The sequence below is a fragment of the Lepidochelys kempii genome, chromosome 12 (assembly GCF_965140265.1).
Source record: "Lepidochelys kempii isolate rLepKem1 chromosome 12, rLepKem1.hap2, whole genome shotgun sequence".
In the NCBI taxonomy this organism is placed as follows: domain Eukaryota; kingdom Metazoa; phylum Chordata; order Testudines; family Cheloniidae; genus Lepidochelys; species Lepidochelys kempii.
Window position 1 is genome coordinate 1,234,795 of NC_133267.1, and position 22,971 is coordinate 1,257,765.

The following is a 22,971-nucleotide window of genomic DNA, read 5'->3' on the forward strand; positions in this document are numbered from 1 at the left end:
CTTGCCTGCATTTATAATGGCTTAGGGGGCAGCCCTGCATTTTTGAAAATCTGCTGTGTGTGCCACACCCACACCTGAGCCCATTCCCATGCCTCTGTCCACCAGCATGCTCAGCACCCTGTGAAAACCATGCATATGCCTGTCTCCCACACGCCTTACACTTCTGAGAATGACAGGTTTCAGAGTAACAGCCGTGTTAGTCTGTATTCGCAAAAAGAAAAGGAGGACTTGTGGCACCTTAGAGACTAACCAATTTATTAGAGCATAAGCTTTCGTGAGCTTATGCTCTAATAAATTGGTTAGTCTCTAAGGTGCCACAAGTCCTCCTTTTCTTTTTACTTCTGAGAATGTAGCCTCTGATGATTTTAAAAGGCTTGGTTTGCAAAGGAAACCGAGCTGTCTTCCTGTTCCTCCTCTTGGCAGTGCTGTCAGAGGGCCCAGAACAGCTGCCTGCTTACCGTACATCTGACCTTTGTGTGATCAGTAATAAGTAATTCAGGACATTCCAGTGCCAGCCTTTTGTAGAAGTAACTTTAACAGTCCTGATATCCTCTTATCTTTTCTGTCTCTCTTTGGATCCTCTCTAACTTATCAGTGTCTCGAGTCTGATCCTTTCTACACTTTTGACTTCACACACTTACCAAAAGGGGATTGAGGGAATTCAGCGTTTGCAGGAGTAATTTTTATTTGTGCCTTATCAAATGCTTCTCTTTTTTTTTTTTTGGCATGATAGGCAAATTGTTAGTTCAGCTTGGTTTCAGGCTAGCCGTGATAATGCAGGCTCTTTGTGTGTATGTACCTTGCAGCCGCCGTTTCCTCTACCTAGTTAACCTGGATGTGCCAACCGAAGGTCACCGCAAGATCTCCCGTCAGAGCAAATGGGACATTGGGGCAGTGCAATGGAATCCACATGACAGCTATGCACACTACTTTGCAGCTTCGGTGAGCTCACTTTTTAAACACTTACATCTCCATGAATGCCCTAGTCCTGCAGTTGGATCCACACAGGTGGAACTTCTGCTTCTACAAGGCTAGTGGGGCTCGGGAGCAGCAGAAGTGGAGAGGTCATCGGCTCCTGAACTGTGGCCCAGCCCCTGAGGCCCCTTCTGCTTAGGCCCCACCCTCATGACTCACCTTTATGCCAGTAAAAAATGGGAGGGCAGAGCCCTTCCACTCTTAAAAGTGATGGGGCCATGCCCCCAGACCCTCTCTGTTCCAGCACCCCTGACAGGGCTCTGTGCAGGCACAAGAGTAGCACATGTGTGCAAATCATATTGCAAGATCAGGTCTTATGTTTGGTTTATTGCTGGCAAGGTGGTAGTTCTTAGTTACTGGTCAGTGGATGATGATTCTAGATGTCTCTTATTTGTCTTTTCTAAAGAATCTTCTCAAATAGATAAGGCCCACAAATTATCATTATCCAATAGGGAATGGTGGGCTCTGCATTTTTTTAACCCCTCCATTTTGTTATATGACTTACAAGTGTGTTAAATTTCTTGCTCTGTACTATTTTGTTCTTGGCATTGCTGATGGGATGTGGTTCTTGACCCAGTCTGTAAATAAAGCCGATCAATATTGGCTTATCTCCATAACAAACACAGGAGGGCAAAAAAAAGAGTTGGGGTTTGCAAATGGGCAAAGGACTGAGTTTGTCCTGAAGTGACTATCACGCTGAAAGTTAAGGTGGTTTTAAAATGAAAAAACAGAGACACTGAGGAATCATCCTACGTTGGTTGCTCTGCCCCATGAGACAAATGACAGGCATCTTATCCATGCCTTCAGGCAGCTGGCTCTTCCTAAATAGCTTACAAAAAGGTGCCCTTCACTACTGCTTTTTGATATTTACAGCCTGTGATGATCACAAGCAATAATACCTGGCAGCCCAAAAGCAATGTTAGTTGCAAGCCAAGTAAGAGGCTTCTCTTCAAATGCAGGCTGAAAAAGGAATGCATTGTCCTTGCAATGCTGGTTCCAGCAGCAAGCCAACTTCCTGGGAATGCTGTAGCTAAGCGGTGTGAGCTTTGCTAACTCCCAGTGAACCAGGGGGTCCCTCCAGGCAGCCTTGCCTTCAGAAGAGCGGTGCTAAAGTTCTAACCCAGCGTCCTTGAGATGCAAAGAGCATCCTTTTGCTCCCCCATAATAAGCTGTAGTTTGCACCAAGCCTGCCTACAAACGAATTCCATTGCGTTTCAGTGTCTTGGTAATAGGTTTATAGGTATCCTCATTGCTGAAGCAGGTCAGGGAAGGAGTTCGCATTAGGGCTCAAGTGGCGGCATCCCCATCTCCAGGCCAGAGGACTTTCCTTTTCTCCCTTGTTGTTGTTGGCTGATGTTCCGGTGGCAGTCTGGAAGAGGGCTTTCCACGGGCTAAAACTTACCCTATCTAATTTGGAGGCAGGAATGCTAGAATCCTTCTCCTTGAAGTCTGTGCAGTGTTCTCATGACACTTCTGAAGTTTTCATTGGTTTTCAGGACTCTTTAGAGATAGCCCTCTCGAGTGAACTGCACCTTGGGTGGCCCTTTATGGCTGTGCGCAGGGGGTGTGAAACACCATCACTCTGACTTGGGAGTCATTCACGTTTCTTTTGTGTGCTGTACATGACTGCAGTCAATGCAGGCAGAGAGGAAGTCCATCCCAGGGTTGCTGGAGGAGGAGTTCTTATTTTTTGGCTTCTTCCCAAAGGAATCCACACACACGTTCTCTCCTTGTGCCTGGCTCTGACTAGAGTCTGGCCTGGGAAAGTTCATGCCCTTCTGTTCCTGGGACCCTGTTATTCCCCCGCCTTCAGGATAGTCATAAACATTTCTTCAAGAGGGGTGAACAGACCCCTCTGAAGCCACTGCTCATACGTGCCCTGAGGAGTGGTTGTTGGGAAGCAATCGCAGTGTGCAGCTGTCGCTCTCTGGAACCAGGAGCTGTGCTGCCAAAGATGCCACCTTCCGGCTGACATGTGCCACTGAGGTCCTGAGACATCCTACAAAGAGGTGAGGTGGTATCCGGGGTGCCCTGGCCAAATTCCACTGCGGACTGGTATTCCACCTCCCCCAAATTCCCCGACGCTTTCAAAAGGCTGTGGGAGTCTCCCTGTTCTAAGCCCACGTATAGAATTGCTGTCACTGTTAAACAGGTGCCACATTCCATCACAGAGCCGGAGGGTTGCGTTTCAGTGATGAGGAAGTGTGTTATCCATCTGTAAATACCAAGCTTTGGAATGAATAGTGCTGCATAAATGTAAACTACCTGTACTCTGAACTATTATGGTTTCCATCAGATGTCTGTACTGTTAAAACAAGGGGATAATGCAGATAATTAAATGGCAAAAGCTTTGTTAATGCAGAGTTAATGTTCTCGGTGATACCTCGTTCCCTTCCAGAATGTCAGGTTCAGCGAAGCTCAAACTTCTGAAAATTGGGCAGAGTTGAGCTTAGGTCATGTTCAGTGGACTGCTGCTTATCCACTTGCACTATCCAGCTGGTGGGAAACATTGAAGCTAATAATCCTGTTAACTTCTTTGTCTGTACATGCTCAGTGTAATTGGTTAGGTGCAAGAATAAGCGCGGGAGGCTTGCAATGAGCCCTTTTTGAAATAGCATTTAATTTGATTTCCCCCAAAAGAGCTCTGCTGTGGTGTGATGAGCTGAGCCCTGGTTTTATCTCTGTCTGCGAGTAAAAGGGAGGTTGCCAGAATCTGTCAGCTTTAAGAAAAGCTGTTTTTTTCCAGGAGCTTTATCTTGGGAACCCCTTGGCCAAATGGGGCCAAATTTGGCTCACTAACAAAACCCCACAGCCCTATGAGGCACACTGAATTTCAAGGCAATCTGATTCTAGAGAACTTAGAATCAAGCTTTAAACAGAAAACTGGTCTTAACTCTAGCGAAGCGGTCACTCTGCTGTAACAAGAATGAGTCTTGGAACCACACTATTATTTATTAGGTGTATTACAGTAGTGCCTCAGAGCCCTAGCCATGGACCAAGACCCTGTTGTGCTAGGAACTGTACAAACACAAAACAAAAAGACAGTCCCTTCCCCAAAGAGCTTCCAATCTAAGTAACAGTTCCAGGGAGATACTTACCATAGATACACCTGGGTCATCCTTGTGATCTCCAAATAGCAATGTGAGCTAGTGCCTCATTCCCTTAGCCAGAAGGAGTGGGGAGCACCCTGAAATCTCCCACTGTAGCAGTCACTCCTTCCAGTTTGGCAGTGGCATAGATGGGTTTTGGGGGACCTCTTCCCACCTGTCATTTAAAACTCCAGGATAAATCTGTATAGAATGCAAAGGAATTCCTGCAGGCTGACTCATGGCTGCCGGTAGTTTGAACACCACACACTGGGTCCAGAGTAGGACACTTAGGGAAACATTTGACCTTGGGATTTTGTCTACATTCCTATTCACCTCTAATTTTGAGTGAATTGAAGCAAGATTTAGGCTTTGAAGAGAGTTTCAAAAGCTTTATCTGCCAATCAGGCATGGGTTCATCTTCGTTCCCCTCCCAGTCTGAGTGAAGCCTCTGCCATAAAGGGTTTGACTCACCAGTAACTGATACTGTTCCAATCGCAGGGACCTCGAACTTGACAGATCCGGAGCCCTGTACTGCTCTGTGGGCCTTCCACCACCTCATTTCATCCATTTAATTTCAGAGCAACCAGCGAGTTGACCTGTATAAATGGAAAGATGGTAATGGGGAAGTTGGCACGTCACTGCAAGGGCACACGCGTGTGATCAGGTATGAGAATGAGGAACCCAGCACTGCTTTGAGGTACTGTGAGGAAAATCACAGGGCTGGCTTCATAGCTGGTGTACACTGAAGCATAGTCATCACAACCCTTTTGCTTGGAGAAATTCAGACTATTTTTACCCACTTTCTTAGCCCCTGCTGCCACTTGGAGAAGATCTCTGATTTAAAGAGAGCACCATTCCATGGCTGCAGCATACACATCTGGTTCAAGTTAGTGTCTGGTGACTTCGGTGTCGTTACATTTTCCCATGGCAGTTCTCCTAAAGAACAGCAGCCGCCATCAGGGAAACAGACAGCCGGGGGCTATTAAACTGAATTCCACCTGCGACTCAGACTGACGCCAGATACAGGGAAGTAGGGCACAGGCTGTCCTTAATGGCTAAGTTGTCGCACATTGCACTAGTTCACGGGGAAGCTCTGGAGTCTGATGCATGCCAGCGGGTGGGCCTGGGATTGTCACAGGACTAATGCTTTCATTCTGTGTTGGGGATGGGGTAAAGAAAGCATTTCTCCCTTGCATGTGGATTGTGAAGACTAATTGCAGCCCTTCGGACAGTTGCCAACCCTCTCTGGTTGAGGGCTGTGTTTGTGTTGCACGTCCAGCTGTGATGTGCCTCGCAGAATGGAGGGCTGGGGCTAAGAAATGCCTGGCAATCTGGGGTTTGCTGCTAAAAATATCCCCTCTCTTTGTAAAAACAATGAGGAGGACTTGTGGCACCTTAGAGACTAACAAATTTATTTGGGTATAAGCTTTCGTGGGCTAAAACCCACTTCATCAGATGCATGGAGTGGAAAATACAGTAGGAAGATCTATATAACAGTACATTAAAAGATGGGAGTTGCCTTACCAAGCGGGGGGGGTCAGTTCTAACGAGACAATTCAATTAAAGTGGGTTATTATCAACAGGAGGAAACATCCCTTTTATAGTGGTAATCAGGATGGCTCATTTCAAACCGTTGACAAGAAGGTGTGAGTAACACCTTTTCAACTCCATGCATCTGATGAAGTGGGTTTTAGCCCACAGAAGTTTATGCCCTGATAAATTTGTTAGTCTCTAAAGTGCCACAAGTACTCCTCATTGTTTTTGCTGATTCAGACTAACACGGCTACCACTCTGAAACCCTCTTTTTGTGGGGCGGTGGGCAGAAGTAGTAGCTATAAGGCAGAGTGTGGCGAGGATCATTTACTTAAAGAAATAAGGTAGGTCCTGCTTTTATTCATGAAGTCTTTAGGAAATCTCAATGTAAATGCCATAGGTTTGTTACGGAAAGTTGTGGAGAGTTGCTTTATGAACTGCCGAGAAGAGAATGCCAACAGTGTGTTATGTGTGTAACTGACAATTGTGTTCTCCTTTGGTTTTGCATTTGCAGTGATTTAGACTGGGCGGTGTTTGAGCCAGATCTGCTGGTTACCAGTTCTGTTGATACGTACATCTACGTTTGGGATATCAAGTAAGAGCAAGAGCCTCCACTCTTACGCTATGGGAAGATTATGGGGCTTCTCTTTTTTGGTGACTGGCAGCTTGGAGGAAAAAGTGCTCTCGTTCTCTTTCAGCTGTGCTTGCAGAAGCCAGAATCAATTTTCCTTAGTCTCAACAGCTCTCAGTCCTTCAAGTAGGTTCAGAATCTGCACAGTTGTGCTGTTCTATAAAGTTATGTCATGGTCCCACACTGAACAGGAAGAGGCACTGATGGATTTTTGCCCCAAAAATCTTTCTATCAAAACTTTTTTTAATAGAAAACTGCCTTTTTTTTCCTTTTGGGGGGAGGAAGAAAAAATTCCATTTTTGTCAAAAACCTTCAGTTTTTCAACAGCTTGAATAATTGCAAAGAAAACTTCTTAAATTTTTTTTATTTGTTTTTATTTGAAGTATTTCATTAGAGTGAAGAATTTCTTGACCAGTTCCACCTAAGAGTGAGTTAAAGTGAGTTATACTTGTTCCCATAATATAAAAACTAGGGGCCACCAAATGAAATTAATGGGTAACAGGTTTAAAACAAATAAAAGGAAGTTCTTCTTCACTCAACACACAGTCAACCTGTGGAACTTCTTGCCTAAGGGGGATGTGAAGGCTAGGACTATAACAGGGTTTAAAAGAGAACTGGATAAATTCATGGAGGTTAAGTCCATTAATGGCTATTAGCCAGGATGGGTAAGGAATGGTGTCCGTAGCCTGTGTTTGTCAGAAGGTGGAGGTGGATGGCAGGAGAGAGATCACTAGATCATTACATGTTAGGTTCCCTCCCTCTGGGGCACCTGGCATTGGCCACTGTCGGTAGACAGGATACTGGGCTGGATGGACCTTTGGTCTGACCCAGTATGGCCGTTCTTATGTTCTTATGTTAAAGTCCTAAGGTCGGAGTGTCTGCTGCTGTGAGTTGTCACAGTGCTGCATTTACTTACACCAGCTCAGCATCAGGCCCATCGGGACCGCTCAACTTTATTAATTCCTCCTAATTTTATTATAGCCTGGAGACATTTTTACTGTCTTTTACTGTCTTTACTCTGGGGCTGTGATTCCATCTGCTGTGAATTGGGATCATCAAAGGCTTTGATAAACTGATTGGCAGGTTGTCTAATTTTACTGTAGCTTCTTCATATACTGCTGAATCTTCTTTGGAAATGTTGTGTTGTAACGTCCACCACAAGAATGGCAGTAGCTGTCCCTTTGTCTCCCACAATAGCCACACGCCAGAGGGAGCATAGTTTCTCTCCCCCCTACCCTATCACAAAGACTCTGCTAAAAAGCCCCCAGTTCTGCCTACAGTCTTAGAATCATAGAACTGGAAGGGACCTTGAGAGGTCATCTAGTCCAGTCTCTTGCATTCAAGGCAGGACTAAGTATTATATTTAATCTTAATGCTTTACATGTTAAAGCACAGGCTAAAATCGTGATTCTTCTCTGGCTGGTTCCCCCTTCCATTAGACTTGTTTGTGAGCACAGACAAGTTTGTGTCATATCTGCCTCCTGGCTTAAAAAAAAAACAACCCCCCAGAGATAAATAAGATCCAGGAGCCAGTAATAAGTTCAATTTTCCATTAGAAAGGACCTCCCAGGGGAGAAGGGTTGTCCCAGCTGAGGAGAGATGAGGGACTTATATTGGTAATGTTGTGTTTCAGGGACACCAGGAAACCTACAGTCTCGCTCTCTGCAGTTGGTAAGTACTAGTTCCTGTTATAGGCATAACCTCTGCCTGCATTGTCATATGCCTCTGCTATTCCACCCTCCCTGCTCTCTCTGGTTTTCTTCTGCATTCAGACCCAGGCATGAAAACACTAGCATAGGTGACTGTCCCACACAGCAGCAGCCTGGGCAGTGGCTGTTCCTTGGAGGTCCAAAGGCTCTTTTCAGAGACGCTGTTTAGAGCAGAATTGAGGTGTATGAAGAGGAGAGGCCTCCTTGGTTGCATGCTGCCATTTTCCAGTGCCAAAATAATTGCTAGGGCCAAGAGTCACAGCGACTGGAGAGGTGTTGAGTGAGTGGAGAGGTGTTGAGTGAGTGGGCAGGAGGCTGGCTGGATGGCCTGCATGCATTGGGCAGCTGTGAGTCAGCCTGAAGGAGTGCCTGGGGTGCAGTGGGGAAGTGGCGTGCCAGCCAGCTGGGGGCAGGGGAGGGCGTTGCAGAGCTGGCTGGCTGGAACGAAGGAAGACTGGCTTTAGCAGGTAAATGAGCTATGCAGAGTGGTTGAAAGCACAAAGAGGGTGAGGGTGATAAGATGGAGGGGTCTGGGCCCCCTCTCACCTTGGCTCTGATTATGCCTCAAGCACATACCTACTCCATATGCAAGAGGCGCTATGGTGCTGTGCTCATTTGTTCCTGTGCTGAGAGCTCCGTATACATGTATGTCTCATGCTGACAGGCTTGCTAGGGACTCTGTGTCTCGTAACAATGACTGACTATGACAAAAGGGGAGGAGCTAAAGCACAAGAGCTGAGTTCTAGTCCCACCTCTGCCACTGACTTTATCCCAGTCACTTCCTCCCCATAATACCTACTCCCCTCCAGGTAGGCGTGGGAGGCTGAATGAATGGTTGGAAAGCTCTTGGGTACAGGACCCTGTGGTGGTGCTAGGGCAGCTGCTCGAAAGTGAGGTGCTAAGCTGTGTGGTGTCTCTGTGACTCAGATGTACGGAGCCTTGTTCTTTCCTCATCACCCTGCTGCACGTGTCTGTTCTCTCTAAACCATGGCTCTCTTCCCTAACACAGTTTTTCTATGTCCTTTTATACTTGACTGAACCAGTTGAGAAACTAAAATGTGTCCTAGGGGTGTTATAAGAACGGCCATACTGGGTCAGACCAAAGGTCCATCCAGCCCAGTATCCTGTCTACCGACAGTGGCCAATGCCAGGTGCCCCAGAGGGAGGGAACCTAACAGGTAATGATCTAGTGATCTCGCTCCTGCCATCCATCTCCACCCTCTGACAAACAGGTTAGGGACACCATTCCTTACCCATTCTGGCTAATAGCCATTAATGGACTTAACCTCCATGAATTTATCCAGTTCTCTTTTAAACCCTGTTATAGTCTTAGCCTTCACAACCTCCTCAGGCAAGGAGTTCCACAGGTTGACTATGCACTGAGTGAAGAAGAACTTCCTTTTATTTGTTTTAAACTTGCAATTTCATTTGGTGGACCCTAGTTCTTATGTTATGGGAAGAAGTAAATAACTTTTCCATATTCACTTTCTCCACACCACTCATGATTTTATCATAGCCCCTCTTAGTCTCCTCTTTTCGAAGCTGAAAAGTCCTAGCCTCTTTAATCTCTCCTCATATGGGACCTGTTCCAAACCCCTAATCCTTTTAGTTGCCCTTTTCTGAACCTTTTCTGATGCCAGTATATCTTTTTTGAGATGAGGGGACCACATCTGTATGCAGTATTCAAGATGTGGGCATACCATGGGTTTATATAAGAGCAATAAGATATTCTTTTTCTTATTCTCTATCCCTTTTTTAATGATTCCTAACATCCCGTTTGCTTTTTTGACTGCCGCTGCACACTGCGTGGACGTCTTCAGAGAACTATCCACGATGACTCCAAGATCTTTCTCCTGATTAGTTGTAGCTAAATTAGCCCTCAACATATTGTATGTATAATTGGGGTTATTTTTTCCAATGTGCATTACTTTATATTTATCCACAGTAAATTTCATTTGCCATTTTGTTGCCTGATCACTTAGTTTGGTGAGATTTTTTTGAAGTTCTTCACAGTCTGCTTTGGTCTTGACTATCTTGAGTAGTTTAGTATCATCTGCAAACTTTGCCACCTCACTGTTTACCCTTTTCTCCAGATCATTTATGGAATAAGTTGAATAGGATTGGTCCTAGGACTGACCCTTGGGGAACACTACTCATTACCCCTCTCTATTCTGAAAATTTACCATTTATTCCTACCCTTTGTTCCCTGTCTTTTAACCAGTTCTCAATCCATGAAAGGATCTTCCCTCTTATCCCATGAGAACTTAATTTACTTAAGAGCCTTTGGTGAGGGACCTTGTCAAAGGCTTTCTGGAAATCGAAGTACACTGTGTTCACTGAATCCCCCTTGTCCACATGTTTGTTGACCCCCTCAAAGAACTCTAATAGATTAGTAAGACATGATCTCCCTTTACAGAAACCATGTTGACTTTTGCGCAGCAATTTATGTTCTTCTGTGTGTCTGACTATTTTATTCTTTACTATTGTTTCAACTAATTTGCTCAGTACTGACATTAGACTTACCGGTCTGTAATTGCCAGGATCACCTCTAGAGCCCTTCTTAAATATTGGCGTTACATTCACTATCTTCAAGTCATTCGGTACGGTAGCTGATTCATAGATATTTAGGTCAGAAGGGACCATTATGATCATCTAGTCCGAACTCCTGCACAACGCAAGCCACAGAATTTCACCCACCACTCCTGCAAAAAACCTCTCACCTATGTCTGTGCTATTGAAGTCCTCAAATCGTAGTTTAAAGACTTCAAGGAGCAGAGAATCCTCCAGCAAGTGACCCGTACCCCATGCTACAGAGAAAGGCGAAAAACCTCCAGGGCCTCTTCCAATCTGCCCTGGAGGAAAAATTCCTTCCCGACCCCAAATATGGCAATCAGCTAAACCCTGAGCATATGGGCAAGATTCATCAGCCAGATACCACAGAAAAATTCTTTCCTGGGTAACTCAGATCCCACCCCATCTAATAGACCATCACAGGCCATTGGGCCTATTCACCATGAATATTTAATTACCAGAACCATGTTATCCCATCATACCATCTCCTCCATAAACTTATCGAGTTTAATCTTAAAGCCAGATAGATCTTTTGCCCCCACCGCTTCCCTTGGAAGGCTATTCCAAAACTTCACTTCTCTGATGGTTAGAAACCTTCATCTAATTTCTAGTCTAAATTTCCTGGTGGCCACTTTATATCCATTTGTTCTTGTGTCCACATTGGTACTGAGCTTAAATAATTCCTCTCCCTCTCCAGTATTTATTCCTCTGATATATTTAGAGAGAGCAATCATATCTCCCCTCAACCTTCTTTTAGTTAGGCTAAACAAGCCAAGCTCCTTGAGTCTCCTTTCATAAGACAAGTTTTCCATTCCTCGGATCATCCTAGTAGCCCTTCTCTGTACCTGTTCCAGTTTGAATTCATCCTTCTTAAACATGGGAGACCAGAGCTGCACACAGTATTCCAGGTGAGGTCTCACCGGTGCCTTGTATAACAGTACTAAAACCTCCTTATCCCTACTGGGATGCATCAGGAGAGGTATTTCCAAGGCCACATTAGCTTTTTTCATTGCCATATCACATTAGCGGCTCATAGTCATCCTATGATCAACCAATACTCCAAGGTCCTTCTCCTCCTCCGTTACTTCTAATTGGTGCATCCCTAGCTTATAACTAAAATTCTTGTTATTAATCCCTAAATGCATGACCTTACACTTCTCACTATTAAATTTCATCCTATTACTATTACTCCAGTTTACAAGGTCATCCAGATCCTCCTGTAGGATATCCCTGTCCTTCTCTAAATTGGCAGTACCTCCCAGCTTTGTATCATCCTCAGACTTTATGAGCACATTCCCGCTTTTTGTGCTGAGGTCAATAATAAAAAGATTGGTCCCAAAACCGATCCTTGAGGAACTTGACTGGTAACCTCCCTCCAGCCTGACAGTTCACCTTTCAGTAGGACCCGTTGTAGTCTCCCCTTTAACCAATTCCTTATCCACCTTTCAATTTTCCTATTGATCCCCATCTTATCCAATTTAACTAATAATTCCCCATGTGGCACGGTATCAAACGCCTTACTGAAATCTAGGTAAATTAGATCCACTGCGTTTCCTTTGTCTAAAAAATCTGTTACTTTCTCAAAGAAGGAGATCAGGTTGGTTTGGCACGATCTACCTTTTGTAAAACCATGTTTTGTATTTTGTCCCATTTACCATTGACTTCAATGTCCTTAACTACCTTCTCCTTCAAAGTTTTTTCCAAGACCTTGCATACTACAAATGTCACACTAACAGGCCAATAGTTACCCGGATCACTTTTTTCCCCTTTCTTAAAAATAGGAACTATGTTAGCAATTCTCCAATCATACGGTACAACCCCTGAGTTTACAGATTCATTAAAAATTCTTGCTAATGGGCTTGCAATTTCATGTGCCAAATCCTTTAATATTCTTGGATGAAGATTATCTGGGCCCCCTGATTTAGTCCCATTAAGCTGTTTGAGTTTCTCTTCTACCTCAGATATGGTAATATGTACCTCCATATCCTCATTCCCATTTGTCGCCCTACCATTATCCCTAAGCTCCTCATTAAAGACTGAGGCAAAGTATTTGCTTAGATATTGCGCCATGCCTAGATTATCCTTGACCTCCACTCCATCCTCAGTGTTTAGCGGTCCCATGTCGTCTTTCTTTGTTTTCTTCTTATTTATATGGCTATAGAACCTTTTGCTATTGGTTTTAATTCCCTTTGCAAGGTCCAACTCTACTTGACTTTTAGCCTGTCTCACTTTATCCCTACATGTTCTGACCTCAATAAGGTAGCTTTCCTTGCTGATCCCTCGCTTCTTCCACTCCCTGTATGCTTTCTGCTTTTTCTTAATCACCTCTCTGAGTTGCTTGCTCATCCAGCTTGGTCTACAACTCCTGCCTATGAATTTTTTCCCCTTTCTTGGGATGCAGGCTTTCCGATAGCTTCTGCAGCTTTGATTTAAAATAATCCCAGGCCTCCTCTACCTTTAGATCCATAAATTCTTCAGTCCAAGCCACTTCCCTAACTAATTTCCTTAATTTTTGAAAGTCAGCCCTTTTGAAATCAAAAACCCTAGTTGCAGATTTATTTTTGTTAATCCTTCCGTTCAGTTTGAACTGAATTAGCTCATGATCACTTGAGCCAAGATCATCCCCTACAACCATTTCTTCTAGGAGGTCCTCACTACTCACCAAAACCAAATCTAAAATGGCATCCCTCTAGTCGGTTCAGCAACTACTTGATGAAGGAATCCATCAGCTATCGCATCTAGGAAAATCTAAGCCCTATTGTTATTACAAGCACTCGTCCTCCAGTCTATATCTGGGAAGTTAGTCTCCCATGATCACACAGTTTCCATTAGTATTTACTTTATTAAAAACATTAAAAAGGGCTCTATCCATATCCAACTTAGATCCCGGCGGTGTATAGCACACCCCAAGCACTATCCCTGATGTAAAGGACAGGTTACAAACTATAGTTAATAGTTCCGCAATTTCACATTTGAGTTCTTTCAAATGCCATCTGGTCCAGGTGACTTGTTACTGTTAAGTTTCTCAATTAATTCCAAAAACTCCACTAGTGACACTTCAATCTGTGACAATTCCTCAGATTTGTCACCTACAAAAGACGGCTCAGGTTTGGGAATCTCCCTAACATCCTCAGCCGTGAAGACTGAATCAAAGAATTCATTTAGTTTCTCTGCGATGACTTTATCATCTTTAAGTGCTCCTTCTGTATCTCGATCGTCCAGGGGTCCCACTGGTTGTTTAGCAGGTTTCCTGCTTCTGATGCTTCATTTTGTTATTACCTTTTGAGTTTTTGGCTAGCTGTTCTTCAGACTCCTTTTTGGCTTTTCTTATTACATTTTTACATTTAATTTGGCAGTGTTTATGCTTCTTTCTATTTACTTCATGAGGATTTGACTTCCACTTTTTAAAAGATGCCTTTTTATCTCTCACTGCTTCTTTTACATGGTTGTTAAGCCACGGTGGCTCTTTTTTAGTTCTTCTACTGTGTTTTTTAATTTGGGGTATACATTTAAGTTGGGCCTCTATTATGGTGTCTTTGAAAAGTGTCCATGCAGCTTGCAGGGATTTCACTCTAGTGCTGTCGTCATCAGGAATAAGTTGGAATATGAACAAGAGGCTGCTAGGCAGCTCTCTAACTGCATATTCTACAGGCCATTATCCTCTGATCCCACTGAGGATTACCAAAAGAAACTATACCATCTGCTCAAGAAACTCCCTGAAAAAGCACAGGAACAGATCTGTGCAGACAAATGCCTAGAGCCCCGACCAGGGGTATTCTGTCTGCTACCCAAGATCCATAAACCTGGAAATCCTGGACGCCCCATCATCTCAGGCATTGGCACCCTGACAGCAGGATTGTCTGGCTATGTGGACTCTCTCCTCAGGCCCTGCGCTCCCAGCTATCTTCAAGACACCACTGACTTCCTGAGGAAACTACAATCCATCGGTGGTCTTCCTGAAAACTCTATCCTGCCCACTATGGATGTAGAAGCCCTCTACACGAACGTTACACACAAAGATGGACTACAAGCTATCAGGAACAGTATCCCCGATAATGTCCCGGCAAACCTTGTGGCTGAACGTTGTGACTTTGTCCTCACCCACAACTATTTCATATTTGGGGACAATGTATACCTTCAAATCAGCGGCACTGCTGTGGGTACCCGCATGGCCCCACAGTATGCCAACATTTTTATGGCTTACTTAAAACACCACTTCCTCGGTTCTCGTCCCCTAATGCCCCTACTCTACTTGCGCTACATTGATGACATCTTCATCATCTGGACCCACGGAAAAGAAGCCCTTGAGGAATTCCACCATGATTTCAACAATTTCCATCCCCTCAGCCTCAACCATCAACCTCAGCCTCGACCAATCCACACAAGCAGTCCATTTCCTGGACACTACTGTGCTAATAAGCGATGGTCACATAAACACCACCCTATATGGGAAACCTACTGACGGCTATACTTACCTACATGCCTCCAGCTTCCATCCAGGACACACCACATGATTCATTGTCTACAGCCAAACTCTAAGATACAACTGCATTTGCTCCAATCCCTCAGACAGAGACAAACATTCTTATCTATCTATTCTTATTATGCTCTATCAAGCATTCTTAAAACTACAATATCCAGCTGCTGAAGTGAAAAAACAGATTGACAAAGCCAGAAGAGTTCCCAGAAGTCACCTACTACAGGACAGGCCCAACAAAGAAAATAACAGAATGCCACTAGCCGTCACCTTCAGCCCCCAATTAAAACTTCTCCAGCGCATCATCAAAGATTTACAACCTATCCTGAAAAATGATCCCTCACTCTCACAGATCTTGGGAAACAGACCAGTCCTCGCTTACAGACAGCCCCACAACCTGAAGCAAATACTCACCAGCAACCACACAACAAAAACACTAACCCAAGAACCTATCCTTGCAACAAAGCCCGATGCCAACTCTGTCCACATTTATTCAAGTGACACCATCATAGCACCTAATCACATTAGCCACGCCATCGGGGCTCATTCACCTGCACATCTACTAATGTGATATATGCCATCATGTGCCAGCAATGCCCCTCTGCCATGAACATTGGCCAAACTGGGCAGTCTCTACGCAAAAGAATAAATGGACACAAATCTGATATCAGGAATCATAACATTCAAAAATCGGTAGGAGAACACTTCAACTTCTCTGGCCACTCAGTAAAATATTTAAGGGTGGCAATTTTGCAACAGAAAAGCTTCAAAAACAGACTCCAACAAGAAACCGCTGAGCTTGAACTAATATGCAAACTAGATACCATTAACTTGGCTTTGAATAGAGACTGGGAGTGGCTGGGTCATTACACACACTGAATCTATTTCCTTAAGTTAAGTATCCTCACACCTTCTTGTCATCTGTCTAAATGGGCCATCTTGATTATCACTACAGAAGTTTTTTTCTCCTGCTCATAATAGCTCATCTTAACTAATTAGCCTCTCACAGTTTGTATGGTAACTTCCAACTTATCTGTATTTGTGTATGAGATATATATATATATCTTACTATATGTTCCATTCTACGCATCCGATGAAGTGGGCTGTAGCCCATGAAAGCTTATGCTCAAATAAATTTGTTAGTCTCTAAGGTGCCACAAGTACTCCTTTTTCTTTTTACTCTAGTCACTGTACCTTTTAATTTCTGTTTAACTAACCTCCTCATTTTTGCACAGTTCCCCTTTCTGAAATTAAGTGCCACTGTGTTGGGCTTTTGAGGTGTTCTTCCCACCACAGGAATGTTAAATGTTATTATATTATGGTCACTATTTCCAAGCAGTCCTCTTATAGTTACCTCTTGGATCAGATCCTGCGCTCCACTCAGGACTAGATCGAGAGTTGCCTCTCCCCTTGTGGGTTCCTGTACCAGGTGCTCCAAGAAGCAGTCATTTAAAGAGTCGAGAAATTTTGTCTCTGCATTTCGTCCTGAGGTGACATGTACCCAGTCATTATGGGAATAATTGAGATCCCCCACTATTATTGAGTTTTTTATTTTGATAGCCTCTCTAATCTCCCTTAGCATTTCATCATCACTATCACTATCCTGGTCAGGTGGTAGATAAAAGATCCCTACTGTTAAATTCTTATTAGAGTCTGGAATTACTATCCATAGAGATTCTGTGGAACATGTGGATTCATTAAAGATTTTTATTTCATTTGATTCTACATTTTCTTTCACATAGAGTGCACCCCCACCCCCACTCCCCTGCACAACCTGTTCTATCCTTCCGATATATTTTTTACCCTGGAATGATTGTGTCCCATTGCTTGTTCTCACTCCACCAGGTTTCTGTGATGCCTATTATATCAATTTTCAGAGTAGCAGCCATGTTAGTCTGTATCCGCAAAAAGAACAGGAGTACTTGTGGCACCTCAGAGACTAACAAATTTATTTGAGCATACGCTTTCATGAGCTGCATCCGATGAAGTGAGCTGTAGCTCATGAAAGCTTATGCTCAAATAAATTTGTTAGTCTCTAAGGAGCCACAAGTCCTCCTTTTCTTATTATATCAATATCCTCCTTTAACACGAGGTACTCTAGTTCACCTATCTTATTACTTAGACTTCTAGCATTTGTGTACAAGAACTTTAAAAACTTGTCACTGTTTATTTGTCTGCCGTTCTCTGATGTGTCAGATTCTTTGTGAATGTTTCTCATCTGATCTAGCCCATACTTTATCCTCTTCCATCCTCTCCTCCTGACTAAAACCTAGAGAATCTCTCTCAATAGACTCTCCTCTAAGAGACGTCTCTGTCCGATCCATGTGCGCCTCTGCAGCAATCGGCTTCCCCCCGCCTCCCCACAATCTCTTAGTTTAAAAACTGCTGAGCAACCTTTTTAAGGTGAAATGCCAGCAGTCTGGATCCACTCTGGTTTAGGTGTCACTGGAGTGCTGCTGACTTCCCACCCTCCGTCCAGTTACTGAGAGAGGGGTTCTGGGCTGGGTACATTAACATGCAATATCCTGCTTCCCTGCAGCACCTTAAACCAGCTGGGGATCTGAAAGGATGCCACAGGTGTCCTCCTTTGGGTTACACGTCACGCTCTCGTCAAGGCGATCGGCTAACACTCCCTTGGCTGGACAGGCTCTTGTCAGAGACCCCAACAGTGTTAATCTCCACCCGTCATCCTTAAAGGAAGACCTAATAGGTTCTGTGAATGAGTTACTGCACATGGAGAACATTAGAATGGAGACAGAGGAAGATAGAGCACAGATGAGCCAACGTGAAAGTGTCCTTATGGGTTGCTGTTTCTTCTGCCTCACTAATCTCCTTGTGTATGAGAGAGAGAGAGAATCTGCCTTGTTAACAACCCTTTAGGGTCTGTACCAGCAGCAGCCTTACTCACAGGCCATGAATTCGCAATGCTACAGAAATGCAGAGGACCTCTTGACCCGCAGCAGCCTCTTGTTTTATGTCTCTGTTTGGGAGCTGGACGGCAGAAGTTTGCCGGGATGTTTTTGAATCCTTTTGAAAGGAGTTTCAAACTAAAGCAGGGAGAAGAGAACCTCAGGTAGCTTTATATAACTCCCGTAATATCTGAACCTTCCATGTCAACGTAAGCTCATTTTTCTATTAGAAACTGGGAAGCAGAAGGGAGATTGTGCAAAGTGAGGCACGTTGGAAAACATAATCCCAGCTATACGTACAAAATGATAGGGTCTGAATGAGCTGTTCCCACTGAGGAAAGAGATCTTGGCGTCATTATGGATAGTTCTCTGAAACAGCCACTCACTGTGCAGCGGCAGCCAAAAAAGCGAACGGAATGTTAGGAACCATTAGGAAAGGGATAAATAATAAGATGGAAAATATCATAATCATAGAATATCAGGGTTGGAAGGGACCTCAGGAGGTCATCTAGTCCAACCCCCTGCTCAAAGCAGGATCAATCCCCAACTAAATCATCCCAGCCAGGGCTTTGTCAAGCCTGACCTTAAAAATATCTAAGGAAGGAGATTCCACCACCTCCCTAGGTAACGCATTCCAGTGTTTCACTACCCTCCTAGTGAAAAACTTTTTCCTAATATCCAACCTCAACCTCCCCCACTGCAACTTGAGACCATTACTCCTTGTTCTGTCATCCGATATCACTGAGAACAGTCTAGATCCATCCTCTTTGGAACCCCCTTTCAGATAGTTGAAAGCAGCTATCAAATCCCCCCTCATTCTTCTCTTCCGCAGACTAAACAATCCCAGTTCCCTCAGCCTGTTCTCATAAGTCATGTGTTCCAGTCCCCTCATCATTTTTGTTGCCCTCCGCTGGACTCTCTTCAATTTTTCCACATCCTTCTTGTAGTGTGGAGCCCAAAACTGGACACAGTACTCCAGATGAGGCCTCACCAATATCGAATAGAGGGAAGTGATCACGTCCCTCGATCTGCTGGCAGTGCCCCTACTTATACATCCCAAAATGCCATTGGCCTTCTTGGCAACAAGGGCACACAGTTGACTCATATCCAGCTTCTCGTCCACTGTAACCCCTAGGTCCTTTTCTGCAGAACTGCTGCCAAGCCATTCGATCCCTAGTCTGTAGCGGTGCATGGCATTCTTCCGTCCTAAGTGCAGGACTCTGCACTTGTCCTTGTTGAACCTCATCAGATTTCTTTTGGCTCAATCCTCTAATTTGTCTAGGTCCCTCTGTATCCTATCCCTACCCTCCAGTGTATCTACCTCTCCTCCCACTTTAGTGTCATCTGCAAATTTGCTGAGGGTGCAATCCACACCCTCCTCCAGATCATTTATGAAGATATTGAACAAAACCGGCCTGAGGATCGACCCTTGGGGCACTCCACTTGATACCGGCTGCCAACTAGACATGGAGCCATTGATCACTACCCGTTGAGCCCGACAATCTAGCCAGCTTTCTATCCACCTTATAGTCCATTCATCCAGCCCATACTTCTTGAACTTGCTGACAAGAATACTGTGGGAGACCGTGTCAAAAGCTTTGCTAAAGTCAAGGAACAACACGTCCACCGCTTTCCCCTCATCCACAGAGCCAGTTATCTCGTCATAGAAGGCAATTAGATTAGTCAGGCATGACTTTCCCTTGGTGAATCCATGCTGACTGTTCCTGATCACTTTCCTCTCCTCTAAGTGCTTCAGAATTGATTCCTTGAGGACCTGCTCCATGATTTTTCCAGGGACTGAGGTGAGGCTGACTGGCCCGTAGTTCCCAGGATCCTCCTCCTTCTCTTCTGTAAAGATGGGCACTACATCTTTAAAAAATGCCACTATATAAAGCCGTAGTTCACCCACACCTTGTATATGTGTACAGTTCTGGTTGCCCCATCTGAAAAAAGGTAGATTAGAATTGGAAAAGATACAGAAAAGGGCAACACACGTGATGGGGCGGATGGAACAGCTTCCACATGAGGCGAAGTTAGAAAGCCTGGGACCGTTCAGCTTGGAGAAGAGGTGACTACGGGGGGAGAGGATCGAGGTCTATCAAACCATGACGGGTGGGGAGAGCATGAGCAGGGATGTCATTTACCCCTTCTCATCACACAAGAGCCAGGGGTCACCTAATGAAATGAATAAGCAGCAGGTTTAAAACAAACAAGAAGTACTTCTCCAGACAACAATCTGTGGAACTTGTTGCCAGGGGATGTTGTGAAGGTCAAAAGTATAAGTAAATTCTAAAAAGAAGTAGATGAGTTTGTGGAGGATAGGTCTATCAATGGCTGTTAGACAGGCTCTGGATAAGCCTCTGACTGCCAGGTGCTGGGACTGGACAACAGGGAATGCATCACTTGATAATTGTCCTTCTGCTCATTCCCTCTGAAGTATCTGGCACTGGCCACTGTCAGAAGACAGGGTACTGGGCTAGACGGACCATTGGTCTGACCCAGTATGGCCGTTCTTATGTTCTAAAAAAAAGTCTGCTTAAGTGGTGGTCCCCTATTTTTGGCCAGATCTCAAGAGAGCCATATATTTATATGTGGAGACAGGGAGGTCGGCTACAGAAGGAAAGATCTGCCCCTTAGTATAGTTACCATCTTGTTTGACCGTTATTTTTGATGTCTCTTATGATTTGAGGCGAGCAAACCATTTTCATCCATCAAGCATAGGCTTTGTATGCCAGAGCCCTGACACAGCAGAGCTGTGTGTGTCTGCTGCAATAGCTTTCTTCCTAGATCCGACACATCCTCTGTGTCTGAACATTTGCTGAGCAGCAGGCTTTGCAGCTGACTGAGTTCCTAAGTACTGATGGAGCTGAGAAACATAGATCCGTACACTGCATCGGTTGTTCCTATCCCTTAGCAAAATGCATTGTCTCTGACCTGCCATTACCTTGGAGACGGTAGAGTCCCAAAACTTATCTTGAACCTTGGCGTCTCTGAGGATCCGACAAATTTTAGAGTCAAGGCTTCTGAAGTGCATTTCCTGTCAGTCTCTAACAATCCAAGAGTTCTCTAGATAGGCCAACACGAACATCCACCACAACCTTAGCTCGTCTCCTGACACCCAAATACCCTTGGATTCCCCACCTCCATGATGAACTCCCCTTCACTTCCAACAATGAACCACTTGCAGCGCACACATCTAGCGCCTCAGTCACATGCCTATGCTCAGCCTTCACTCCAACCTCAGCAAGATTAAAGTCCTGGATGTTAGTGATAGGTGAGTAGTGTTAAAATCTCTATAGTGCATTACTGGTGCATGTGAGAGTAAGGGGGCTGAGTTAATCACAGGGCACCAGGGAGCAGACAGAGGGAGAGGGTTGGTGCTAAAGTGGTGAGAGATGCAGAGCTTGTAGCTCCCCCACAGAGGCAGTTGCTCCCTGTGATGAGCTGAAAGTGGCTGGAGGTTCAGAAAAACATCTTTTGACTTGTAAATGGACCACATTGGATCTGAGCTCCTTGAGAGACATGCATGAAGCCCCCCAAAACTGGGGTTAGCCTCTTTCTGAAGGACAGCTGCTCTTTAACTTTGCTGCTGCATTCCCATGAAATGTTTTGCCACGGTCTTTCACACTCGCTCCTGGGATGTATCTCCTCTTAGTTGTATGTCCTGTGCAGAACACAAGTGGTCTGAAATGCTGTGGGGCCGCCCTACATTTTGCATCTGCTTCATGTCTCATTGGCTCACCTCACTTTTAAGCTATTTGTAGATGCTGTTCGCTGACCTTTTTCTGCTCTGCTCCTTCTGCAGCTGGAGCCTCCCAGGTCAAATGGAACAAGAAAAACGCCAACTGTTTAGCAACCAGCCACGATGGGGATGTCCGTATCTGGGACAAGCGGGTGAGCTCCTGTTAGTCTTTGAGTAGCCTCTGCATGTTCCCACATGTGGGATCAAGGCACCATGCCAGTCCTACACTGCTTCTTCCTTCCTTCCTTCCTTCCTTCGTTTCCCACCCCTCTGAACGATCAGTTTGAGGTAAGCGCGGTGCCAGTGGAGTCTGAGATTGAAGGAGAGCTGTATCATTGGCCTCCTTCTCTCTGAAAACATACCCCTTAGCACCTTGCTTTTGGCTTCTTGATGGATACTAGTTGCATCAAATATAAAGCGTCCCCTTACCCAGTGCACTGTTGTATTTAACTCCTATGGAACTTTACCACTGTACTTCACAGTAACTTTTCTCTAGCCTACAAGCCATTGTTTATCTTTCTCTCTGGCTGGTGACGTCTACTGAGTGTGAGGGTGGAGAAGCGCCTTCTTTACCTGGCGGGATCGGGCCAGATTTCTTGCTCCTAAGAACCAGCATGGTGAGAACTAAAATGCCTCTGATTGCAGAAACCCAGCACTGCAGTGGAGTACTTGGCAGCGCATCTCTCTAAAATCCATGGCCTGGACTGGCATCCGGACAACGAGTACATCCTGGCCACTTCCAGCCAGGACAACTCTGTCAGGGTAAGTGCCCAGGTCTCTCAGAGGGAATGTACCAGTGCCATCCTAAGGGCCTGACCCAGCTCCCACTGAAATCACTGGGCATCTGTCCATTGACTTCAGTGGGAACTAGATCTGGTATTAGACATCACCCTCTACAGCAAGTCTTGTGTTGGTCAGTGCACACCTGTCACCCCGAGTCACTGTGTCTGAGGCTGATAGCCCCCCCTTGGGGCCAATTCAGCTCCATTAGTGCAAGGATGTCTCTAACGACACTGTGGAGCACCTGTCGCATGTCTGGCACATGTCTTACACAGAAATATCCCCCCCCCGCCCCTGAGAGCGAAGCTCACTGGCTTGTTTTCTGTTCTGTTGAAGTTCTGGGATTACCGTCAGCCTCGGAAATATCTCAATATCCTCCCCTGCCAGGTTCCAGTCTGGAAGGCAAGATACACGGTGAGTGTGAACACCGGTCCCTCTGCCCCATAGCCTTGCTAGAGCCTGGGATGGCCAAGGGAAATTACCTAATGAGGCATTCCTCCCTGGGAATCATTAGCACTGTTTTTGCCACTGGCTTTTATTAATCTGAGTTAAAAA

At 44.9% G+C, this 22,971-nt stretch overlaps 1 protein-coding gene across 12 annotated transcripts in view; it reads left to right on the forward strand.

The window, feature by feature from the left end:
* WDR59 (WD repeat domain 59) overlaps positions 1-22,971 on the forward strand; it is a 96,288-nt gene that overhangs the window by 21,253 nt on the left and 52,064 nt on the right. For 9 of the 12 annotated variants that reach the window (XM_073307073.1, XM_073307072.1, XM_073307070.1 and 6 more), the window contains 7 exons: positions 807-942; positions 4,643-4,728; positions 6,112-6,192; positions 7,862-7,899; positions 21,700-21,788; positions 22,282-22,398; positions 22,753-22,830. In XM_073307073.1, the coding sequence (XP_073163174.1) occupies positions 807-942; positions 4,643-4,728; positions 6,112-6,192; positions 7,862-7,899; positions 21,700-21,788; positions 22,282-22,398; positions 22,753-22,830 (625 nt within the window). Of the gene's footprint in view, positions 1-806; positions 943-4,642; positions 4,729-6,111; positions 6,193-7,861; positions 7,900-20,328; positions 21,169-21,699; positions 21,789-22,281; positions 22,399-22,752; positions 22,831-22,971 lie in introns of those variants that run through there. The other 3 variants (XM_073307068.1, XM_073307067.1, XM_073307069.1) reach the window with 2 other exon arrangements.